Here is a 19,870-nt window from a genome sequence, read left to right as displayed (position 1 = left end):
GGCAACTGTTAGTTTTCAGCGATGGTAAAATATGCGCTGATCACACTGGGGGTAAATGTATCGGCAACTGTTAGTTTTCAGCGATGGTAAAATATGCGCTGATCACACTGGGGGTCAATGTATCGGTTCAACTGTTAGTTTTCAGCGATGGTAAAACATGCACTGATCACACTGGGGTGAATGAATCGGTTCAACTGTTAGTTTTCAGCGATGGTAAAACATTCGCTGATCACACTGGGGGTGAATGTATCGGTTCAAATGCTAGTTTTCAGCGATGGCTTTAAACGTGTAAGCTCCGCCCATAGTTAATATTGTCGGTTAACCCATGGTTGATTTCTTTTTTTTGTATATGTAAGTGTGCATGTGCCGTTATGAAATCCCACAGACGATGTTCTAAGTAAAAGCTTGTTATTAAATTGCTTTGACGATCCACAAGGCAAATGTTCATGAAGACTATCCCAACTTTATGTATTTTATATAAAGGTCTATATCTTCATTGAACTATTATATTTGGTTTTTGTTTTAAATTTAAGATATCAACATAATGACTGTAAATAGAGAATTAATTATGTGAATGATTCTTTCAGGAGCATTCGTCTACCCAGATGCAACCTGTACTCATTGTTTGTATGGACGTCAACCGTTGGAGTGTTGCTTGTGACAGCAATCGAATCTCATCCATGCAAGAGCAAACTTTCGTCACAAATAATTTCTTACAAGAACTGTGTTCCTAAAAGGATTCTCACACGACAGTGCGTTGGGATGTGCTCAACATTTACCCGCGTAGATCCGAACAATCCAAGTGCCTTTGAACGTTCGTGCGTCCAATGTAGAGAAATGAATATCAGATACAGGAAGGTAAAAATAACCTGTCCAAACGCTGATGGCTCAAGAGCATTTGTCAAGGAGACTCTTGAAATACCCGTACCAACGAATTGCTCGTGTAAAGCGTGGAGTGAAGAAATTTATCATCAGGATGGATAAGGGAATTAATTGAAATTCCCAAAAATAATCATTGTCAAGGACATCCCAGCTACTGACAGATAACTTGGAATCAATGGCCGACATTGATGTGCACACAGAACACACGACGACGTAGGGAATTTGTCAGACTAGAAATGAAAGGAGCCCCTTTCTCTGCCATTCTTCTTTATCGAAATCCCTAAGATGTGTCTCGAATGAATTGCATAATGCGACGTTGAAACATAGCAGACAGTATTGTGAACCAGGATTCGAAGAGTTACATACTATAGTCTCTTATTGCTCAAAGCTATATGTTAGTGGCATTACACTGAATAAGAAGCTTTGTGAACTGGTGTTTTATATGTGCGAGCTTTTTAATATATTAAAAATACCATTGTTTGTTTAAAATGATGTAATTATTATGATGAAACAATACAGTTACTGAAAATGAACAAGTTTATTTTGATAACGCATAAAAAAATACTCAAACATAAGAGACTTCATGCACTATCAGATGATTAAAAATGGAATACATTATAATGCCTAAATGCTACAAAACAATCGTAATGCTACATAGAAAACAAAATAAACATGTACAAAGGAGGACGATAATGTATAATAAAATAATAATACAATAACTTCAACGACAGAGCCAAGTGATGTGTTTTGGTGCCTTTGTAATCCCTTATTGTGTACTTGACCTTTGACATAAGGTCAAATCTGATTGGGCATTATTATGGCGTATTAAGGCGCAATAGTTTGTGTTTTTTTACCATTCCTACATGTACTTGTGAAATGAAAATACATTTGTTGTAAAGATTTAAATAATGTATACAATCTTCACGTATTTAAATATATGTTCTATATATTATATATTGAAACGAATGCATTGTCTTTATTTGTTGCTGTTTTCCACGTTTATCATATACCAGATAACGCCCCAAACCTTTCGAAATAGATCGTTTCGTCGGGACCATACTGTATTGGCGGATACGAGAAATGTTTGGGACATTTGGAGAAACCAGGACATCTGTTTCGTTTAAATTTGTACGTTAGGACAAGCAACTGGAGTGAACTTCGTTTTATCGAGGCAGATCTGAATCTCGGTCAGGATATAACGTTTTTCTGGGTGCATGCGTCTCTGAAAATACAACACAACACAAGTTAGAACTAAAAAAATGGTAACATGTGGATTTTCGATTTCATTATAAAGAATGATAACGCACCTATGATAACATACATACACATGTAGGATAACACAAGTATGATATAAGACATATGTAAACACAACTATGAGAACACACCTGTGATAACACACTTATTATAAGACAACTATGATGAGACAACTATGATAAAACAACTATGATTACACACCTATGATTACACAGCTATGATTACGCAGCTATGAGTACGCACCTATGATTACGCACCAATGATAAAGAAAAGAACAGAAAGAACATATAGGATAACACAAATATGATAACACAACTATGAAAACAAACCTGTGATAACACACTTATTTTAAGACAACTATGATGAGACAACTATGATAAAACAACTATGATAAGACAACTATGGTAACGCAACTATGATTACACAACAATGAGTACGCACCTATGAGTACGCACCTAAGATTACGCACCTATGATTAAACACCTATGATTACACACATATTATTACACACTTATGATTAAAAACCTATGATTACACAATTACGATTACACACCTATGATTGCACACATATCCTAACACACATAAGATAACACAAATATGATAACAGACATATGTAAACACAACTATGAGAGCACACCTGTGATAACACAACTATTATAAGACAACTATTATAAGAAAACTATGATAAGGCAACTATGATAACGCAACTATGAGTACACACCTATGATTACACAACTATGAAGAGGCACCTTTGATTAAACACCTATGATTTCAAACCTATAATTACACAACTACGTGTTGTCTTAATATTATCTGGTTCATTTATGTAAATCATTACAACTCCAATATAAGGCTTTTGTAAATAAACTTATAATTATTTGTCGAATGTATATATTCATGTATATCATAAGATTGTTTGATCTAGTTGTCCATGTGTTGGCTTTTATCTAATTGTATTTTGCCGCTAATGTATTATTACATCGGAGGTGCTGACCCAATAGTTTTAAGTGTAATTATACCCCTGACCGATTACGAAATTTTAGCGCGCACACATGTGAGATTATCATGCTTCTCTTCAATGTTAATTCATTCGAAAGTCACGCACTCTTCGAACTATTTTTGTAGGAATGTTGATAAAGAGTCAAAAACAGAAAATCGATTAGGATCAGAGGTAAATCAATATTAATGAAGGTTAGATGATTTCAACAATTTTGACGAGGAATTAGCAAATGGTACAACAAATCAACACACGTGAAAAAGTACTTGAAAGAAAATCGAGTAAAAACAATTTCAAATGTTAACAATAATTTTCATGTTAAAAATGCATAATTTAAGTCTTACAATTTGTTTTAGTCTTAAAAGGGCACACAGGTAAACAAAGGTTTCAAACAGCGCTGGACAGTTAGTTTTGAAGCATAATGTAACGACACGAACGGTAAACATGTTTTTTTTCATACGTTTTATTGACTTATGGTACCGAGATCCGTGAACTTTGCAGGGCAAACGCCCTTTGCTCCATAAAGATTTCAGTCTAGGATAGGGTCAGATCGATGACGAGTAGGATACGCGAGATGTGTTTTACGGTATACCGTTAGGGCCATCATGGTTACACATAAAATCCAGAGGCCGACAATGCCAAAGTTCGATAGTACGATGGCGACAATGCGATAGTTTGCTGGCGAAAATGCGAAAGTACGATGGCGACAATAAGACAGTGCGACAATACGATAGCGACAGTGCGATAGTCGATTGCGACAATGCGATAATACGATGACTACAGTACGACAACGCGATAGTACGATGGCGACAAAGCGATTGTCATATCGTACTGTCGCCATCGTGCTATCGCGTTATCGTACTGTCGTCATCGTATTATCGCATTTGTCGCACTGTCGCATAGTCGTTATCGTACTGTCGCATTGTCGTATATCGCCTTCCGGTACACATGCGCACATCGTATTTTTTCCTAGATGGAGCTACTTTTAAAAATGCTTTACAGTTCGGCATGCCTTACACCAATACCCAGTCTATAACTTAGTAAGAATATGATTTCATTATAACTGTTACCTCTTTCAAAGTACATCTTTATAAAGTCATCTACTGATCTAAATATTTTGTTTCTGCAATAAGAATAGTTTGTGTACCGGAAGGCGATAGTCGACAATTCGATAGTACTATGGCGACAATGCGATAATGCGATAATACGATGACGACAAGCGACAATACGATGGCGACAGTGCGATAGAACGATGGCGACAATTCGACAGTACGATGACGGCTGTGCTACAATACAGTACGATGACTATCGCTTTGTCGCCATTGTTCTATCGCGTTGTCGCATTGTCGCCATCGTGCTATCGCATTGTCGCCATCGTACTATCGCACTATCGCATTGTCGCCCTCTGAATTTCAATGTGTAAGTAATGGTAAAATGTTCAACGAATGAAATGGTATTATGTGAATTATCCAATATGGATTTTCACATACTAGATTGTATTATCGCATTATTTAGGGTATTAAAATTGCTCTATACCTTTCTAACGCAATAGCACATAAAGACAGCCTCAACCCCAGTGGTGTTCTTCACTGCGTCATGCACTTGACCAATCTGTAAGAGATACTCAAAAACGTCTTTTTGATGACATTAATCTAATCAATAAGCTTATCGCATTAAACACTTGCTTACACATAAATACGTGAGAATATAACATGGCGATAAATGCGCCAATATAAAATATGTCATATCTATAATATTCATCTACTGATTTAATTTGGGTTGTCAATAAATTAATCTTTAGATAGTTAAGGGGTATGCGATTATGTTTTAATGTTTTACATTTGTGTAAATATAAGTACCAATTTACTTTTTAATAGCGCGTTTTCTCAATGCCCGAATTTGTTCAATATTGCGGACATAAAAGTCAAAACTTAGCTCATTAGCAGGTGAAGTGCAAAAAGGTGTCTGGTAGCTGGCATACTATTTGATTGATGTTTTCGCTTGTGTCAACTATCGAATTCATAATACTATAAGCTGTTACGGTGTTACTATATTACTATCATGATATGTTGTTGTCTGGAATAATGTGTTTGTAAACTTCATCTTGGTAGAAGAAGCAACTTGAAACTGTCTCACATTAATAATATAAATACCTTTCCAAATACACAGAAAACTTACGGTGTAATAAGTCGTCTTATTTGGTGTTATGCCTGCAACTTCCAGGATCCTTAAATGATAGTATATGAGAGATTATGCAGTGAATTAAATTGTATTTTCATTATATTGTCTTAAGTACGTGTATGTTATCAGCACATCAAGATTCCTGCTCGAAAATTATACTTTCATTATATTGTCTAAAGTACGTGTATGTAATCAGCACATCTAGATCGCGGCTCTTAAATTGTACTTTTATTATATTGTAAAAAGTACGTGTATGTAATCAGCACATCAAGATCGCGGCTCTTAAATTGTACTTTTATTATATTGTAAAAAGTACGTGTATGTATTCAGCACATCAAGATCGCGGCTCTTAAATTTTACTTTTATTATATTGTCAAAATTACGTGTATGTTATCAGCACATCGAGATTTCTGCTCGAAATTGTACTTTTATTATATTGTCTTAAGAACGTGTATGTTATCAGCATATCAAGATTATGGCTCGGACGGGTTTTAATATAATCCGATATGTTTGTTGCCGATTTCCGGTGTATACGTTTTGTATTAAGTGTATAAATCCCTATAACATAAAAAAAAATCTGACTACGCCTGGCAAGAATTGATTGGAGTTTATCTAGTCAGAGGAACAGATGAAATGGGCAATAGTAACAATAATAAACGTCGGCATAATATGTATATGCGTATTAATTAAATGAAATGAAGAAACCCTTTTCTACACGATATTTGTTGCAAGATAAAAAAAATCCAATCAAAAGGGTATTAAGTTTTTGCAACTAACTGGAATTCCATCGACAATTTTACATGAAATAAATATACACAGGAAGATGACAACTAAACGAGTGTATCCTGCCATGATCATTCTTGTTACAGCACTAAGCTGCATTGATGACGTCATCTTGTTCATAAAGTTTACGTCATTAAGCGCTTACATTTGCTTGACTGACTGGAGATTAACCACAACTTACCTTATATAGGAAATACACGGTCACCGCGTGATCTTGCTTTATCCATGAAATATGAAAAATGTGTCTTCTGTACGAGGTAAGGTGAAATTACATGGGCCTTTTCACAGATTTTGGCATGTATTGAAGTTTGTCATTAAATGCTTTATTTTGATAAATGTAACTATTAGATCTAAAATGATCCAGTAAAAAATGAAGTATAAAATTTAAAAAAGTAAAAAAAAGTAAACCTCAACAGGGCTCGAACCACTGACCCCTGGTGTCCTGGAGTCAATAGTCTATCGCTGAGACCATTCGGCTATCTGTGCTCATACTATAATGGTCGTATTTTTTACTTTATATAAGCAATTGTCGTAGTTTCACAAAATATAACGGCAACAACAGAACTCTCCAAATTATTCAATCGTTTCGCGTTGCAACGCTTTATAATTTTCAGGTTTTTAAATCGTCAAAAGATGCATATAGTGGCTATTTTAGAGCATGGTAAATGTTCAGTATTGCTGTTTCCTCACAAATATCATAACTAAAACGAAAATTTGCGAATCTGAAACAATTTTTTCAATTTTGTAATTTACCAAACCGTGAAAAGGCCCCTAAAAAAGTTTAATTCAGCGATTGAAAATTTAGACACATGACATGTATGAGAACAGATAATCAACCCATTGGAGTTTATATCAAGCAGTATTTGAATTGTTATTTTACCCAGCACCCCCCTCCCCCCAACAAAAAAAATGAATAAAATATTTCGACGCATTATAAGTTTATAATACCACAATATCATTAAAAGTTAAACACACACATTAAAATAACTTTAAATCCCATATATTGAATATACAAAAAAAAATTATTGAAAGTTGATATGCCCCTTGAAAAACATCGAAGTCAAAAAAGACTTCTATGATCTAAATAAATAATGTGTTCTCTGCATCAAGCGTGTATTCCCGTTAAAAGAACATCTCTGTACATTATCAAATGTTTATTCCTTTTATCGCAGTAAGATCTAAATTGTCTAAAACATACTAATTCACAGTGAGAGATGTGGACTGTCATGGTGACCTATTCAACCATTCAGCAGATTAATTATAATCAATTACCTCTTTGTCGGTACTATATATGTATGCATTATATAGCCATGTATTTTACATGTAAATGTTGTGTCTTTTTTGTCATGTGTGGATTGGCAATTACTTATCACTTGCCTTTATTAAATAAAAGACAAACAAAGATTGCGTCCGCAGGAGAGAAAGTACATATAGATCTACGTATCTCCCCATCTTCTTAAATTCCGTCATGTATGACAAGTTGCTATTTGTTAAAACACGTGGTATGTTAGAGTTATGTTAAAAAATATAAACATGTACCTATATGAACATTGGGGTAATTTTTATTGCGTGTTTTGCCATTTCACTTACTGGAGCAGGGGATACTTCCTGTTGAGTTCAAGCCCCTTGCTAAAGTAATTGTATTCTCCATTTGTGGCAGGAACGTCCTTGGCACAAACACCGTGTTTCGTCCATTCATGGTCCCTAAAATTTAGACAAAAATAATGTTATAATTGTATTTGTTTATAAAAGAGACTTTTCTGGCAGTATTGTGTAAAGTAAAATAGTCTTCATATTGCTGCACTCTAAAATGTATAGATACATTTAATGAATTAATGGCCATCATGTTTGATGTGTTCATTTTAATGTGGTCATTTGCAGACAGACAGACTGACAGACAGACGGATTAGTCTTATTTCTGTACATACAATTATAAATATGATTAAAACAAGGTTCAGTTGAATTTCATTGCAGGCTTAGGCAGTGTATTCAACAAAGGACTCATTAGACATTTGCTGACAAAATTGATCTGAAGTATCTAGCGATAAGAAACCAGGTTTAATATTAAAAATATCATCAAACATATCTTGGCGAATTCCGCCATACAAGTTGCAGTGCATTATCACATGCTCTTCATTGTCTATATATGTGAGGCAGCGAAAGCAAGTCCGTTCATGTTCGGGTACTTCCTCGTATCTGCCTGTTTCTATTCTAAAGTGTGCAGACGGGCATCTAAATTAATCTAATGCACTTCTTCTTAAACTTCATCTTACTCTTGACATACTATAATATTTAAAATAGAGCTCAGTTTCAACATTAGTTAAATGTCTTATAAGTTCTTAATTTATTCCGTACGATTCTTGCGGTGTTAACACTTGTTTTCCAATCGTTTTTATATTGTTCAAACATAAGAGTAATTCTTGGTCGGTTATCCGTTTGCATGTAGAGTTTGTTATTACATTGTCAGAATATATGCCATCGATGTTTTTTATGACACTATATTTTCTATGTCTAAATAAGCATTTTTTTAATGTTTGCGGCTACGATACGACCAAACGAAAACACGCTTGTTCAGTCACGTGTCACGTGCTGTCCATGTTCACACAGCGGAAATAGTGTAACATTATGCACATCCACTGACGCACGATAGGTGGTTCCCAGCTCATATCGCCATTGACAGCCGCATTCGGTGTGTACCTGTAAACCCCAAGGAAGTATCTTCCTGCGCTTTGATGCATGGTAATTCCCTAGCTCCCCATATGGCGGCGCCGTAGCTGATAATCGGCCATACTATTGTATCGTAGAGCTCGTTAAAGAAAACACGCGGCATTCCTCCGAACGTTTTATCTTTGGAGATGAGTAACTCTAGGGCACGTGTTGCTGGGTTAGCTACAAATGTAGCGGTAATACATAAATGAGTCGTGTTCTGAGAAAACTGGGCAAAATGCATGTGCGTAAAGACGACACTTTCCGCCTAAACTTGATTTTTGGTAAGGAGGGACTTCCTTGAAACTAAAAATACCATAAAGGCGGAAAGTGTCGTCCCTGATTAGCCTGTGCGTACTGCACAGGCTAATCTGGGACGACACTTTACGCACATACATTATGCCCAATTTTCTCAGAACAAGGAACAAATGTTCCGTCAGTTGTACGAGTCGCATGTTGAGTCCAAGATACCTTTGATGGTCTGTGTATTCAATATTTGTTTGTATAGGTCCCTGTCAATATTTATGTACATAGTCGAACTATCTTTTTTTAAGAAAACGTTTTGTCGGAAGATTTTTATTAATTTAGTATGTGTATGCATTATAATAAACAACGGGTAACTAAAAAATAAATAAATAAATAAAAACAAACAACATTGTCATTGACATCGAGCGCCTATGACTGCCACTGGCTCTTTTGTGAAACTCTTTCTGTTATTTCCATACCATATATATCCGTATATTGGAATATTTCATTTCGTCTTAAGTGTGTTTCTGCTAATCCTACTATGTCAATCTCAATGGAATTTAAAACTGATTTCTAATCATATAGTTTCCGAGCATTTGGCGTTGTTAACACCGTTTGGGTTCCAATAACCGCATGTTACCTAGCGTCTGTAGTAATCACGATGAGTATGCTAGGTGTCCCGATCAGCCCGGCCACCTCGACCATCATTACTGTAGCGGTGTCGTATGTGGTCTTCGGTTGTCTTTCGGTTGTCTCTCGATTGTCTAGGCGGTGTGGTGGACGCCGGTGCGTTCGTTCGCGTTGTCTCGTCTCGTCTCTGAAATGAATCTTGGTTCACTGCGCACCGTCGTCTTCTCGTTGTGTCGCCACGAGTCTGTTGCCATGAAGAGTGACATTGTCGCCTCCGATAAGGATGACAATTGTACGCAGGTTTACTTCGTTGGGAAGGTATCTTTGCTCTTTTCATCTTTGATGTAAACGTTCTTGTATTGGTGGTGTACCTTGAGTTTTGTTTGTTTGCTTGACAGGATGGTGCCCTTATCATTTTCCGTTCTGCACGTTGCATTTCTTTTCATAATAACATTTCCATTACCATATATTGAATACCGCTTTACCGAGAATTTCTGATCATGTGAGTAAGCGTTTATACATGGCATCCCGTGTCCTTATAAGTATATAGTTGCGTTTGTTGTGTAAAATGTGATACGATACTTATGTTAACAATTCATTTAAGGTAGGATACCCATTTGTAACTATTTGAACAACCTGTTCATCTACCGTATATAAAGTAAGTTTATTTTCTCTAAAAAAGGTTAAGCAGTTGAATAAAAAAATAAGAATGACCTACCACAACCGGTCTGCTTCCGTATCTTTAAACAGATTGGGCCAGTAGATCAAAAGTTCGTTTTTAAGACTCTGAAAAACAGACGTATGTAAGAAACATTAAGGAAACATAATTGCGTGTATTTTACAAATAATAAGTTCAGTATAATGAATGTATAATCAATTATAAGCACTAATTCGAAATTAAATTCCATACTATTTTTACAATTGTAAACCTAGTATTAAAGCATTGTTTTAGAAGAATTTTGCATTACAATAATTTAATGACTGACTGTTAAGAAATTAATGCATCACATGCTTTTAAAAATGCTTACATTGCACTGCAAGTCCAACTTATGCAATTGGAAATTATCCAATATGTATTTTTTTAAAGAAGTCAATTTCTATTTTAAAAGATAAATTTTCCAATGTGTATTTTGTTTGAAGAAGTCATTTGTATTTATACAAAAAGCATACAATTACAACATGTAATATCGCATGGTTCTATGGCTTAATGTGTTAAGTTTCTGTAAATACCATGTGTTTTTAAATAAAACACATTCAAATCAATGCCAACAACAACATTTACCACGTGTTTCCATCGAAAGTTCTAACACGTCTATACCAATACTTGAGTTCAGTTTGTTTCCGAGAATAACATGTGTATATGCTCTAAAGTTATTATCTAAAGGAATAATAAACTTCCAAAGGCATCATCGGGACATAAATTGAGTCTCGTTCTGAGAAAACTGGGCCTAATGCATGTGCGTAAAGTATCCTCCCAGATTAGCCTGTGCAGTCCGCACAGGCTTATCAGGGACGACACTTTCCGCTTTTATGACACGTTCAAATAAAGTCTCTTCTTAGCAAATACCGATTTAGGCGGAAAGTGTCGTCCCAGATTAGCCTTTGCGGATTGCACAGGCTAATCTGGGACGACACTTTACGCACATGCATTATGCCCAGTTTTCTCAGAACAAGACTCAATTATTTCATATAACAAGACACATGAGTGGGGCATAATGACAGGAACTAAATACAAATATATTCCTTCTTAGCGACAATAGATCAGAACGTGGCATTGTAAAAACCTATCACATGATTGATTGGATTGTCGTAATAAGGAATTCTATTACTTGCCATAAATACGAGTGCAGTTGCCGTTCCCATTTCGTTATACTTAAATTTGAATTTATAATAACTTACAGGTTGTTAATATTCATGACAAATATGTGGCATACTTTATTTCGAGTTCTTTTTGTGCAATATAGGTTAACCGACAAAAACAAGTTACCAAATTGTGTTGCATTTGCTTTAACCTATTTGTTTATTGACTATGATTGGCATGCTGGAAACATATAAGTCTCGCTCATGATAAGCCTATGCAGTCCGCACATGCTAATTATTTACGACACTATCCACTGCTCGCCTGGAGAAGATTTTCGATGCGAAGATACTTTCTTTAAAAACGTACGTAAAATCGGAAAGTGTATTCTCTGTTTTACCTGTGCGGACTGCACAGGCTAATCTGAAACGACACTTTAATAACACCAATAAAGCCTAATTTTCCCAGAGTACTGCTCGTGTGTATTCAGCATTCTGTTCAAGTATAGTATAGCAAGATAATTGATGACTGCAATCTTACGGCAATTTGGTTCTCATCGAATGGCTCTTCGCTGCAGTGATAAGGACCCTCATGGCTACCGTTCGTAGGCCTATAACATACACGTGCCGAGTCCGTAAGGCCATTACTTAAAACTTAAAAGTCTATGTGCTTAATTGTTTGCAATCATTTTGCTTTTTATGCATTTAATTGTTCACACTCACACCTTACCAAGCATTTTTTTATTTTCGTTCATCGTTCTCAAAACCATATTTACAAAAACTACACAAACAAATACAAACATACTTACCGGTATTTAAGGAACAAATTTGGTTGGAGTTTACATATAATAATATGTAAATATGTTACTCTTTTATACCATTCTCAGACTGATTTGTTGTTGAGATGTTGTTTGTGAAAGTAATTAACTGTGAAAGATTATATCAGGCCGTTCTATATGATGTCTTTCAGTCAATGCCGTAATTATTTGAGACTCGCTCTTAGAAAGCGGGGGTTTGATGCATATTTCTAAAGTGTCGTTACAAATAACCCTGTTGTGGTGTTCTTGAGGGACGACACTTTCCGCCTTAACTGGATTTAAGCTAAGAAGAGACTTCCTTAAATATAAAAATACCACGAAAGCAGAAAGTGTCGGCACTGATAAGCCTTTGAGGACGGCAAAGGCGAATATGGGACGACACTTAACGAACATGCATAAAACCCTGCTTTCATGTAGCGAGGCTCTTTTTATTGCTTATTGGGAGCTTTAGGCCTGAGTGTTACCAGAGTCCATGTATGGTCCACGTGGTGATGTTTCTGTCCACTTGGCAGCTATGAACCTTAAATACATCAGGGCAATAATGAGTCTTGTTCGTGGGAAAACTAGACTTCATGCATGCGCACAAGTTATTCTGGGACGACACTTTCGGTCTAGTCTAGATTTTTGTTTAGAAGATACTTCGATTAAACAAAAAACCAATACAAGCGGAAAGTATCGTCCTTGATTAGTCTTTGCATATTGTACAGGCTAATCTGGGACGACACTTGACGCACATGTATGCATTAGTCCCATTTTTCCAGAACGAGGTTAATATTATCTAAGAACAGTTTTCCACTACAAAGCAATCCAGTGTAGATGGAAAGTGTCGTCCCTGATTAGCCCATGCGGACTATACCGGCTAACCTGGGACGGCTATTTACGCAAATGCATTAAGCCATGTTTTCAAAGACCATAACTAAAATTTATTATATTAGAGTACACGGGCATCAGCATTGCCACTTTAATGTTAGGCCCCATTATCTAGAAAAAATAATTGGTATTAAGTTCGTATTGGTTGAACTCAACTCAAGTATTAATACAAACATGGATCGAAAACCATATTGAAAATAGTGTATGGGTTTAGGTTCAAAATAAATTAAAAATCACCTAAATTTATTTAAACAAAACAAAACGTTAAAATAACAACGGGAAAATTAATGTACAACGTGGCTTGTCAATCATCACGTGGTTGGTTTTAACGGCAGGGATTTTATATCGAGCTTTTCTCTGAACCAATCAAATCTCTGCGCGTAGGTTGCTAGATCTCCTGTCAAATAAACTAATTGTTATACATCGACTATCTTCGAAACCTCCGAAAGATAGTTTTTGTTTTTAGTATTTCTCAACAAATGACAGGCAAATCGATGTCGATATTAACAGGTATTGTGTTTGTAACTTTGTATTTAGTTGATTGATCTTGATGTTATAGATATTTTAACATAAAAGCCCTTATATTAAGAACAACTTTGAGCTTTACGTATTTACTGGTTAATGCTAAAAGCATTCGAGAACAACTAATGCGGACTGCACGGGGTAAACTGGGACGGCACTTAAAGAACATGCATTACGCCCCATTTTCCCTAAACGAGGACGACTCACCTCGCCTGCTAAAGCACAAACGCCGGGTGGCCAAGACTGTGCGAATGTAAAGTGATCATATTCAGAAGTCCCGACACTGAAATTAAATCAGGAACAAAAATACTAAAAACACTTTGAGTGTTAAAAACTGACCTTTTACCTTTCTTCAAAACAATAGCACAAAGAACTTTTCAAACGGAAGGAGTTTTGGCCTCAGTGGTTATTTTATGATATTTACACATTTGCGTTGTTCAAATGTGAAGTTTTTCTTGACTTGATTCGACAAAAAAATATATGGTTGTATTTTTTAAATTTCCCACAAAAATCAAGTTCTACTTTGTTAACATTTATTTTCCTGCGGAAATAATTCACGTTAAATTACTCAACTACAACTGAGTATTGCAATGTAGTGATTTATAAATCACGAAGCTAGTTTGCGATACTAAACATTTTTGATCCTTTATGGAACAAGTTATTGCTGTTTTTTTGGTTTGTTTGTAACACTTAACAAGTTATCCTTTATATTGGTATAAGTAATACATACAACAAAGACATTAAATCTACATAAAAAATCACTTTAAAACAAGTTTACTCGATGTTTGAAATAAATGTTAATCATTGAACCGTTTGAACATGAAATCAATAGGGTAAGTAGCCGTTACCTAGCAACGACTGTCGGCAGCCATGTAACCAGTATCCACATCATTATGAAAGTGGTCTGAAATCATTTATTAAACAAGGGATTTGAACCAACAGCTAAATATATACCAAGAGAGCACACCATCATGATGGTAACAAGTTTGAAATATGTACATAGTTTGGAATGTTGTTTGGTATCATACACTTGATATTGTCTTATACAAAATTGAACTATGTTTATTATTATTATTATTATTATTATTATTATTATTATTATTATTATTATTATTATTATTTAAAATGATAATAATTTATAGTAATAATAATAATAATAATAATAGCATTATCATTATTATAGTTATTATCATCATTATTATCATTATCACCAACATCATATTATCATCATCATCACCATCCTCAGCACAAGCAGCAGCAGCAGCATCGTCGTAGTCGGCGTCATCGTCGACGTCATCGTCGTTGTCGTCGTCGTCGTCATAATCATCATCATCATCATCATCATCATCATCATCATCATCATCATCATCATCATCAGCAGCAGCAGCAGCAGCATCATCATCATCATCATCATCATCATCATCATCATCATCACCATCATCATCACCATCATTATCATCATAATCATCATCATCAGCATCATCATCACCATCATCATCATTATCATCGTCGTCGTCGTTATCTTCATCAGTATCATCATCATCACCACCATCATCATCACCATCATCATCATCATCATCATCATCATCATCATCATCATCATCATCATCATCATCATCATGAAAAAACAAAATGAAATTGACGAAAAACAGGAAGAAGGATGTTATATTTTCTACTTGACATATGTACACGTGACTTACTAAAACTCAAGGAATGTACGCAAGCCGGAAGCGAATCAATTGCCCAGACAGTTTCACTTGAAATCGAGAGCATTAAATGTAAGCGAAAAATTATTTCCTGTTTAAATAATCTCGCCGTCAAGCTTGAAATAATCATGTACATCAGAAGAAAAATGCACGTAATATTTTGTTCATACATTACTATGTATTATCATTTACTAATTAACGTTTTTGATTATTGTATTTTGATATGTTTTCATGTCTTTGTTAATCAATAAAAAATAGATAAGATAAATAAAGATAATCAGGTCATTATTCTAATAGGAGGGTGTTCAATACAGTTAATTGTCTTACTTAAGGGGGCCTTATCACGTTTTAGAAAATGGACGAAATTAAAACAGCAACATGTTTAAGATTCGCAAATGTTCGTTGTAGTTATGATATTTGTGAAGAAACAGAAATATCAAACATTTACAACGCTCTAAAATAACTATTGTATGCATCTTTTGACGATTAAAAAACCTGAAATTTATAAAGCGTTGCAACGCGAAACGATTGAATAATTTTGAGAGTTCTGTTGTTGCCGTTATATTTTGTGATACTGCCATGATTGCTTATATAAAGTACATCGCTCATTGTATGTTCGCGGATGGCCGATAGGTCCAAGCGATAGACTTTGAGTAGAGGGTTGCTTTTTTCTTATTTTTTGTTTTGTTTTTACTGGAGGTCTTTTAGATCCAATGTTTACAATTATCAATATAAAGCATTTAATGACAAACTTTAATACATCACACAATCTTTGAAAAGGCCCCTTTAATATACATGTAAATAATCTCCATTTTGTTAATCTAAAATTAGTTCCTATATTACCGTAATATTTTTTTTACCTCGCATTCAAATAAAGCGTTTGTTTCCTACTTCAAGTGTAATCTATGATCATTGGTAACATAATATGAAAACGATAAACAATGTCAACATTATTGGATAAATGTTTTAAGTTAGTTAAATACCCCAGCATTAATTTAACTATCAACTATGAGCATTACTTCGTGAAACACATAGTTTATGAAAAGGGTTATGTGCAGTATTTTTGTAACACTTCTATTCCTTTGCTTTATCATTGTCTGAATCCTTTTGGTGTGCCGTTTTTTATCTCGTCCGTCGAGGTGTGATGGAAAGCGTTATGTATATGTTCTGTCAGTTTTGCTGATTTATTCACAACGTACATTTAGTACTTCGTGTACTGGGTAGCGTGTATAGCGCTCTATAAAACGAGGCTTAATGCTCGCGCGTAAACACCGCACAGGCTAATCAGAGACGGCACATTCTGTCTTTATGGTAATTTTCTTCTGAAAAAGTCTCTTCTACTCGGAAATCAGGTTAAGGCGGAATATATCGTCCCTGATTAGCGCGGACTGAATAGGCTTATCTGGGATGACGTTTTACGTACATGCATTAAGCCATTTTTTCGCAGAACGACGTTCGTTTAAATTAAACGACCTCTACAAATGACGAATCCTATACCAGGTCAAGGGCGTAGCTAGCATTTTTTAGCTGTAGGCCCGGATATGATACATAAAAACGGGGGGTTCGTGGGTCCTTCCCCGGAAATTTTTTTAATCCTATAACGCCTGTGGTGAGATTTAAAGCATATCTAGACAAATAATAAGACTTTGTCCTGTTTTTCTTTGATATTTTACTGGTTTATCTCAATGTCAGAGAACTAAATTTTGTTTTTGTTCGGCATCAAGGGGCCGAACCGATCCGGATTCAGTCAATGGATCGGGATATGGGGGCAAGTGCTCCATTTTAAATTTCCGCGGTCAGAAACACCATTCGGAATGTTTCTTCAAAATCCAACGATAATCGATTACAACTAACTGTAGTGTTGCAAGGGAGACAGGAAGATCTACATGTAGATCTATGTAAACTTGTAACAGCAAGTCACGGGAAAAGAATCGAGCTAGAATCTATGCACATATAAAGAAGTAGAGTTGATAATTGGAAGATATGTCGTTTGAACACGACCAGAAAACATTGTCTGAGGATTAGTTCAATATGAAATGCAGATTTCTAACACCTCACCCCTCAGGGTCAACATTTTAATGCGTGTTTCGAAGTTGAAGCATGTTTTATTTTTTTCATGTTTCAAACAAAAATTGTAGGCCCGGGCCACCTGGGCCTTATAGCAGCTACGCCACTGCAGGTATTAAAAAACAATAAACGGGTAACTAGGACTATTACAGGCGTATACTTCTACGTGGAAAAAATACAATTGTGAAAAAAGTCTTCTTCGACAGTTGCGAAAATTACATCGTAAGCGTACAAAACTTTTTTTTATAAACTGTCGTAGGCCTGCACATTTTAAGGATGTAAATTGGAAACGGCTTTTACAAAATGAAAATTTATAACAAAACATGTGAAAACATCCATACAAAATCAAACTGTATTTTCAATGCGGTTTATATAGTCAAAGATATATTATCAAAATTTTAAACATATGAAATAAAAATTAAGCTTAATTTAATTAACGTTCATTTTATTGACGTACATTTTCCCGCATTTTAATGTACGTTAAGTCAATGACGTAACATCCGTTTTCTGTTATTATTTGTATTATCCTGATGAAGGCGTAAGCCGAAACGTTGATAAAAAAGGAAAGAAAAAATATGTGTTTTTGTTGGATTTATCATACTAAACATATGAAATAAAAGTTAACTTACGTTTGCAGACGAAATCTTTATGCATTAATTTCGAATAGCCTTTAATTAAAAAGAGATCATTAAATTTCCTGCTGGAAAGGACATTATTTCACCCCATCAAAACATAGATTTACATAAAACGATCGACCCATTTTCCCTGTTGAAACTAAGCAATAAAACTTCCTTAAAATAAGACAATCAATTATTGGCATGTGCGTTAAATGTCGTCCTAGATTAGCACATCAGTCCGCAAAGGCTTATCTGTGGATAAACTTTCCGCTGTTATGGTATTTTTCGTTTAACAAAAGCCTCTTCGTAGCAAAAATCAAATTAATGCAAAAAGTGTCACATGCCCATGCATTAAGCCCGTTTTTCCCAGAACAAGGCACATATTTTTTTAAGTTCTGCACCTCTGCTTGCATCAACAGACGGGCTTTGCATTTTTTACCAACCATTCACTGATTAAATTTAGAAATGCCTTTTTCAAACAATCATAGAGATGAAACAGACCAGGGGCATTCCTCCACAAAAGTAAAAAAGGAATCTTAATCCATAAGGCAAAATACGAAGGCCAGCACAATATGCCATGATATTTAAATTAAAACATAGTTTTAACGGTTTGATTAAGTATACATTTTGTTCCGCTATGAACTCCATTTGTTAAATCTAAAGATGATATAACTTACATGAGGTTAAAACAATTTTATGCCAGGATGGCATCCCATGTGAGACACACGTTATCGGTATAAGATGCGATCCCAAACCCCACTGCTACCCCCTCCCCCCCCCCCCCCCAGCTGCTCCCCCTCCCAAAACTCTTAAAATGTCCATACAACATCAAAACAAAAAGTGAGTCAACAAATGCACAGGCTAATATGGGATGACACTTTACGCACATGGTCAGTTTCCAGAACGAGACTTTTCCAGAACACGACTATGATGATAATGTTGAATGTTAACCACTTGTGCATGATCATTCATCTGATTTATGATGTTCATTGCCAGTATTTGTCAGAAGTCACATTATGTGCAAGTTTGTCATTAACAATACTATTCGCTGTGTCGGCCAAGTTTGTTTTTTAAATGGGTTAAGGCCAATGATTCACTGATATAAGGCGGTGTTTACTGGTTCTAGTTTCTCAATGTCTCATACAATAATGCCAGGGCCGGCGCCAGAGTATTTGACACCCTTGGCGAACCTGTTGCACTGGGCCCCACCCGCACCAACGGCAACTAATTATGGAATTAATATTTACTTTCACAAATGCAAATGTGCTGCCGTTGGTTTAAAGTCGTATATGCATTCAGTAGAATCTATATATGCATAATGGTTTATGTTGTAATTTCAAATTATTATTTGTTGGCGCTTTTTTCCCCCGAGAATGTAGAAACGAGTTCCATCAGTTCAATGTCTCTATCAATTGCATGTTCATTTGACAGAGTAGCTAGTCCAACATGTATTTCTTGTAACAGGGATGTTCGCATATATGTTTTTATGAGTTTAAGCTTCGAGAAGCTTAGCTCACCACTAGCCACGGAAATTGGACGTGTCAATAGGATTTGCAAGGTTATACTATATATAGTGCTGGAGACACTATAATGTTATTTTAGTTTTTAATATAAAGTTAAGTACAAACTGTGGCAATCTATACCGCGCAACTTGCCCTGAAACGGCTTTCAGTTCACTGCTTAGATCAACTGCATAAATGTTTGAAGTCTCAATTTTGCAAATCTTTCTCGAGAATAAAAACATGTTTGATAACAACTTCATTGCTAGTTTTATTCTGCAAACTGTGAACATCA

At 35.4% G+C, this 19,870-nt stretch overlaps 2 protein-coding genes across 3 annotated transcripts in view; one reads left to right on the top strand and one right to left on the bottom strand.

Annotated features, from left to right (window-relative positions):
• Positions 1-1,405: 1,405 nt before the first annotated feature.
• On the bottom strand, positions 1,406-18,239 carry LOC127880872 (ribonuclease Oy-like). 2 transcript variants are annotated; one of them, XM_052428343.1, is made up of 10 exons: positions 18,089-18,239; positions 14,535-14,590; positions 13,894-13,969; positions 12,759-12,814; positions 12,018-12,087; positions 10,398-10,465; positions 7,688-7,801; positions 5,312-5,360; positions 4,670-4,744; positions 1,406-2,104 (listed from the first exon to the last, which is right to left on the bottom strand). In XM_052428343.1, the coding sequence occupies exons 2-10, from the start codon at positions 14,576-14,578 to the stop codon at positions 2,003-2,005; spliced, it is 654 nt and encodes a 217-aa protein (XP_052284303.1). In that variant the 5' UTR covers positions 14,579-14,590; positions 18,089-18,239; the 3' UTR covers positions 1,406-2,002. The 2 variants fall into 2 exon arrangements, with proteins under 2 accessions (XP_052284303.1, XP_052284304.1); XM_052428344.1 differs by lacking the exon at positions 1,406-2,104 and adding an exon at positions 3,422-3,759 and having other exon boundaries at positions 4,711-4,744.
• LOC127880870 (ribonuclease Oy-like) overlaps positions 6,257-19,870 on the top strand; it is a 33,506-nt gene continuing 19,892 nt past the window's right edge. Inside the window, exon 1 of the mRNA XM_052428338.1 lies at positions 6,257-6,354. Within this exon, the coding sequence (XP_052284298.1) occupies positions 6,323-6,354 (32 nt within the window). The 5' untranslated portion in view covers positions 6,257-6,322. The remainder of the gene's footprint in view (positions 6,355-19,870) is intronic.

Source organism: Dreissena polymorpha, chromosome 5 (genome assembly GCF_020536995.1).
Source record: "Dreissena polymorpha isolate Duluth1 chromosome 5, UMN_Dpol_1.0, whole genome shotgun sequence".
Lineage (NCBI taxonomy): Eukaryota > Metazoa > Mollusca > Bivalvia > Myida > Dreissenidae > Dreissena > Dreissena polymorpha.
Note: the sequence above shows the minus strand (reverse complement) of the source record. Positions and strands in the feature narration are given on the sequence as shown.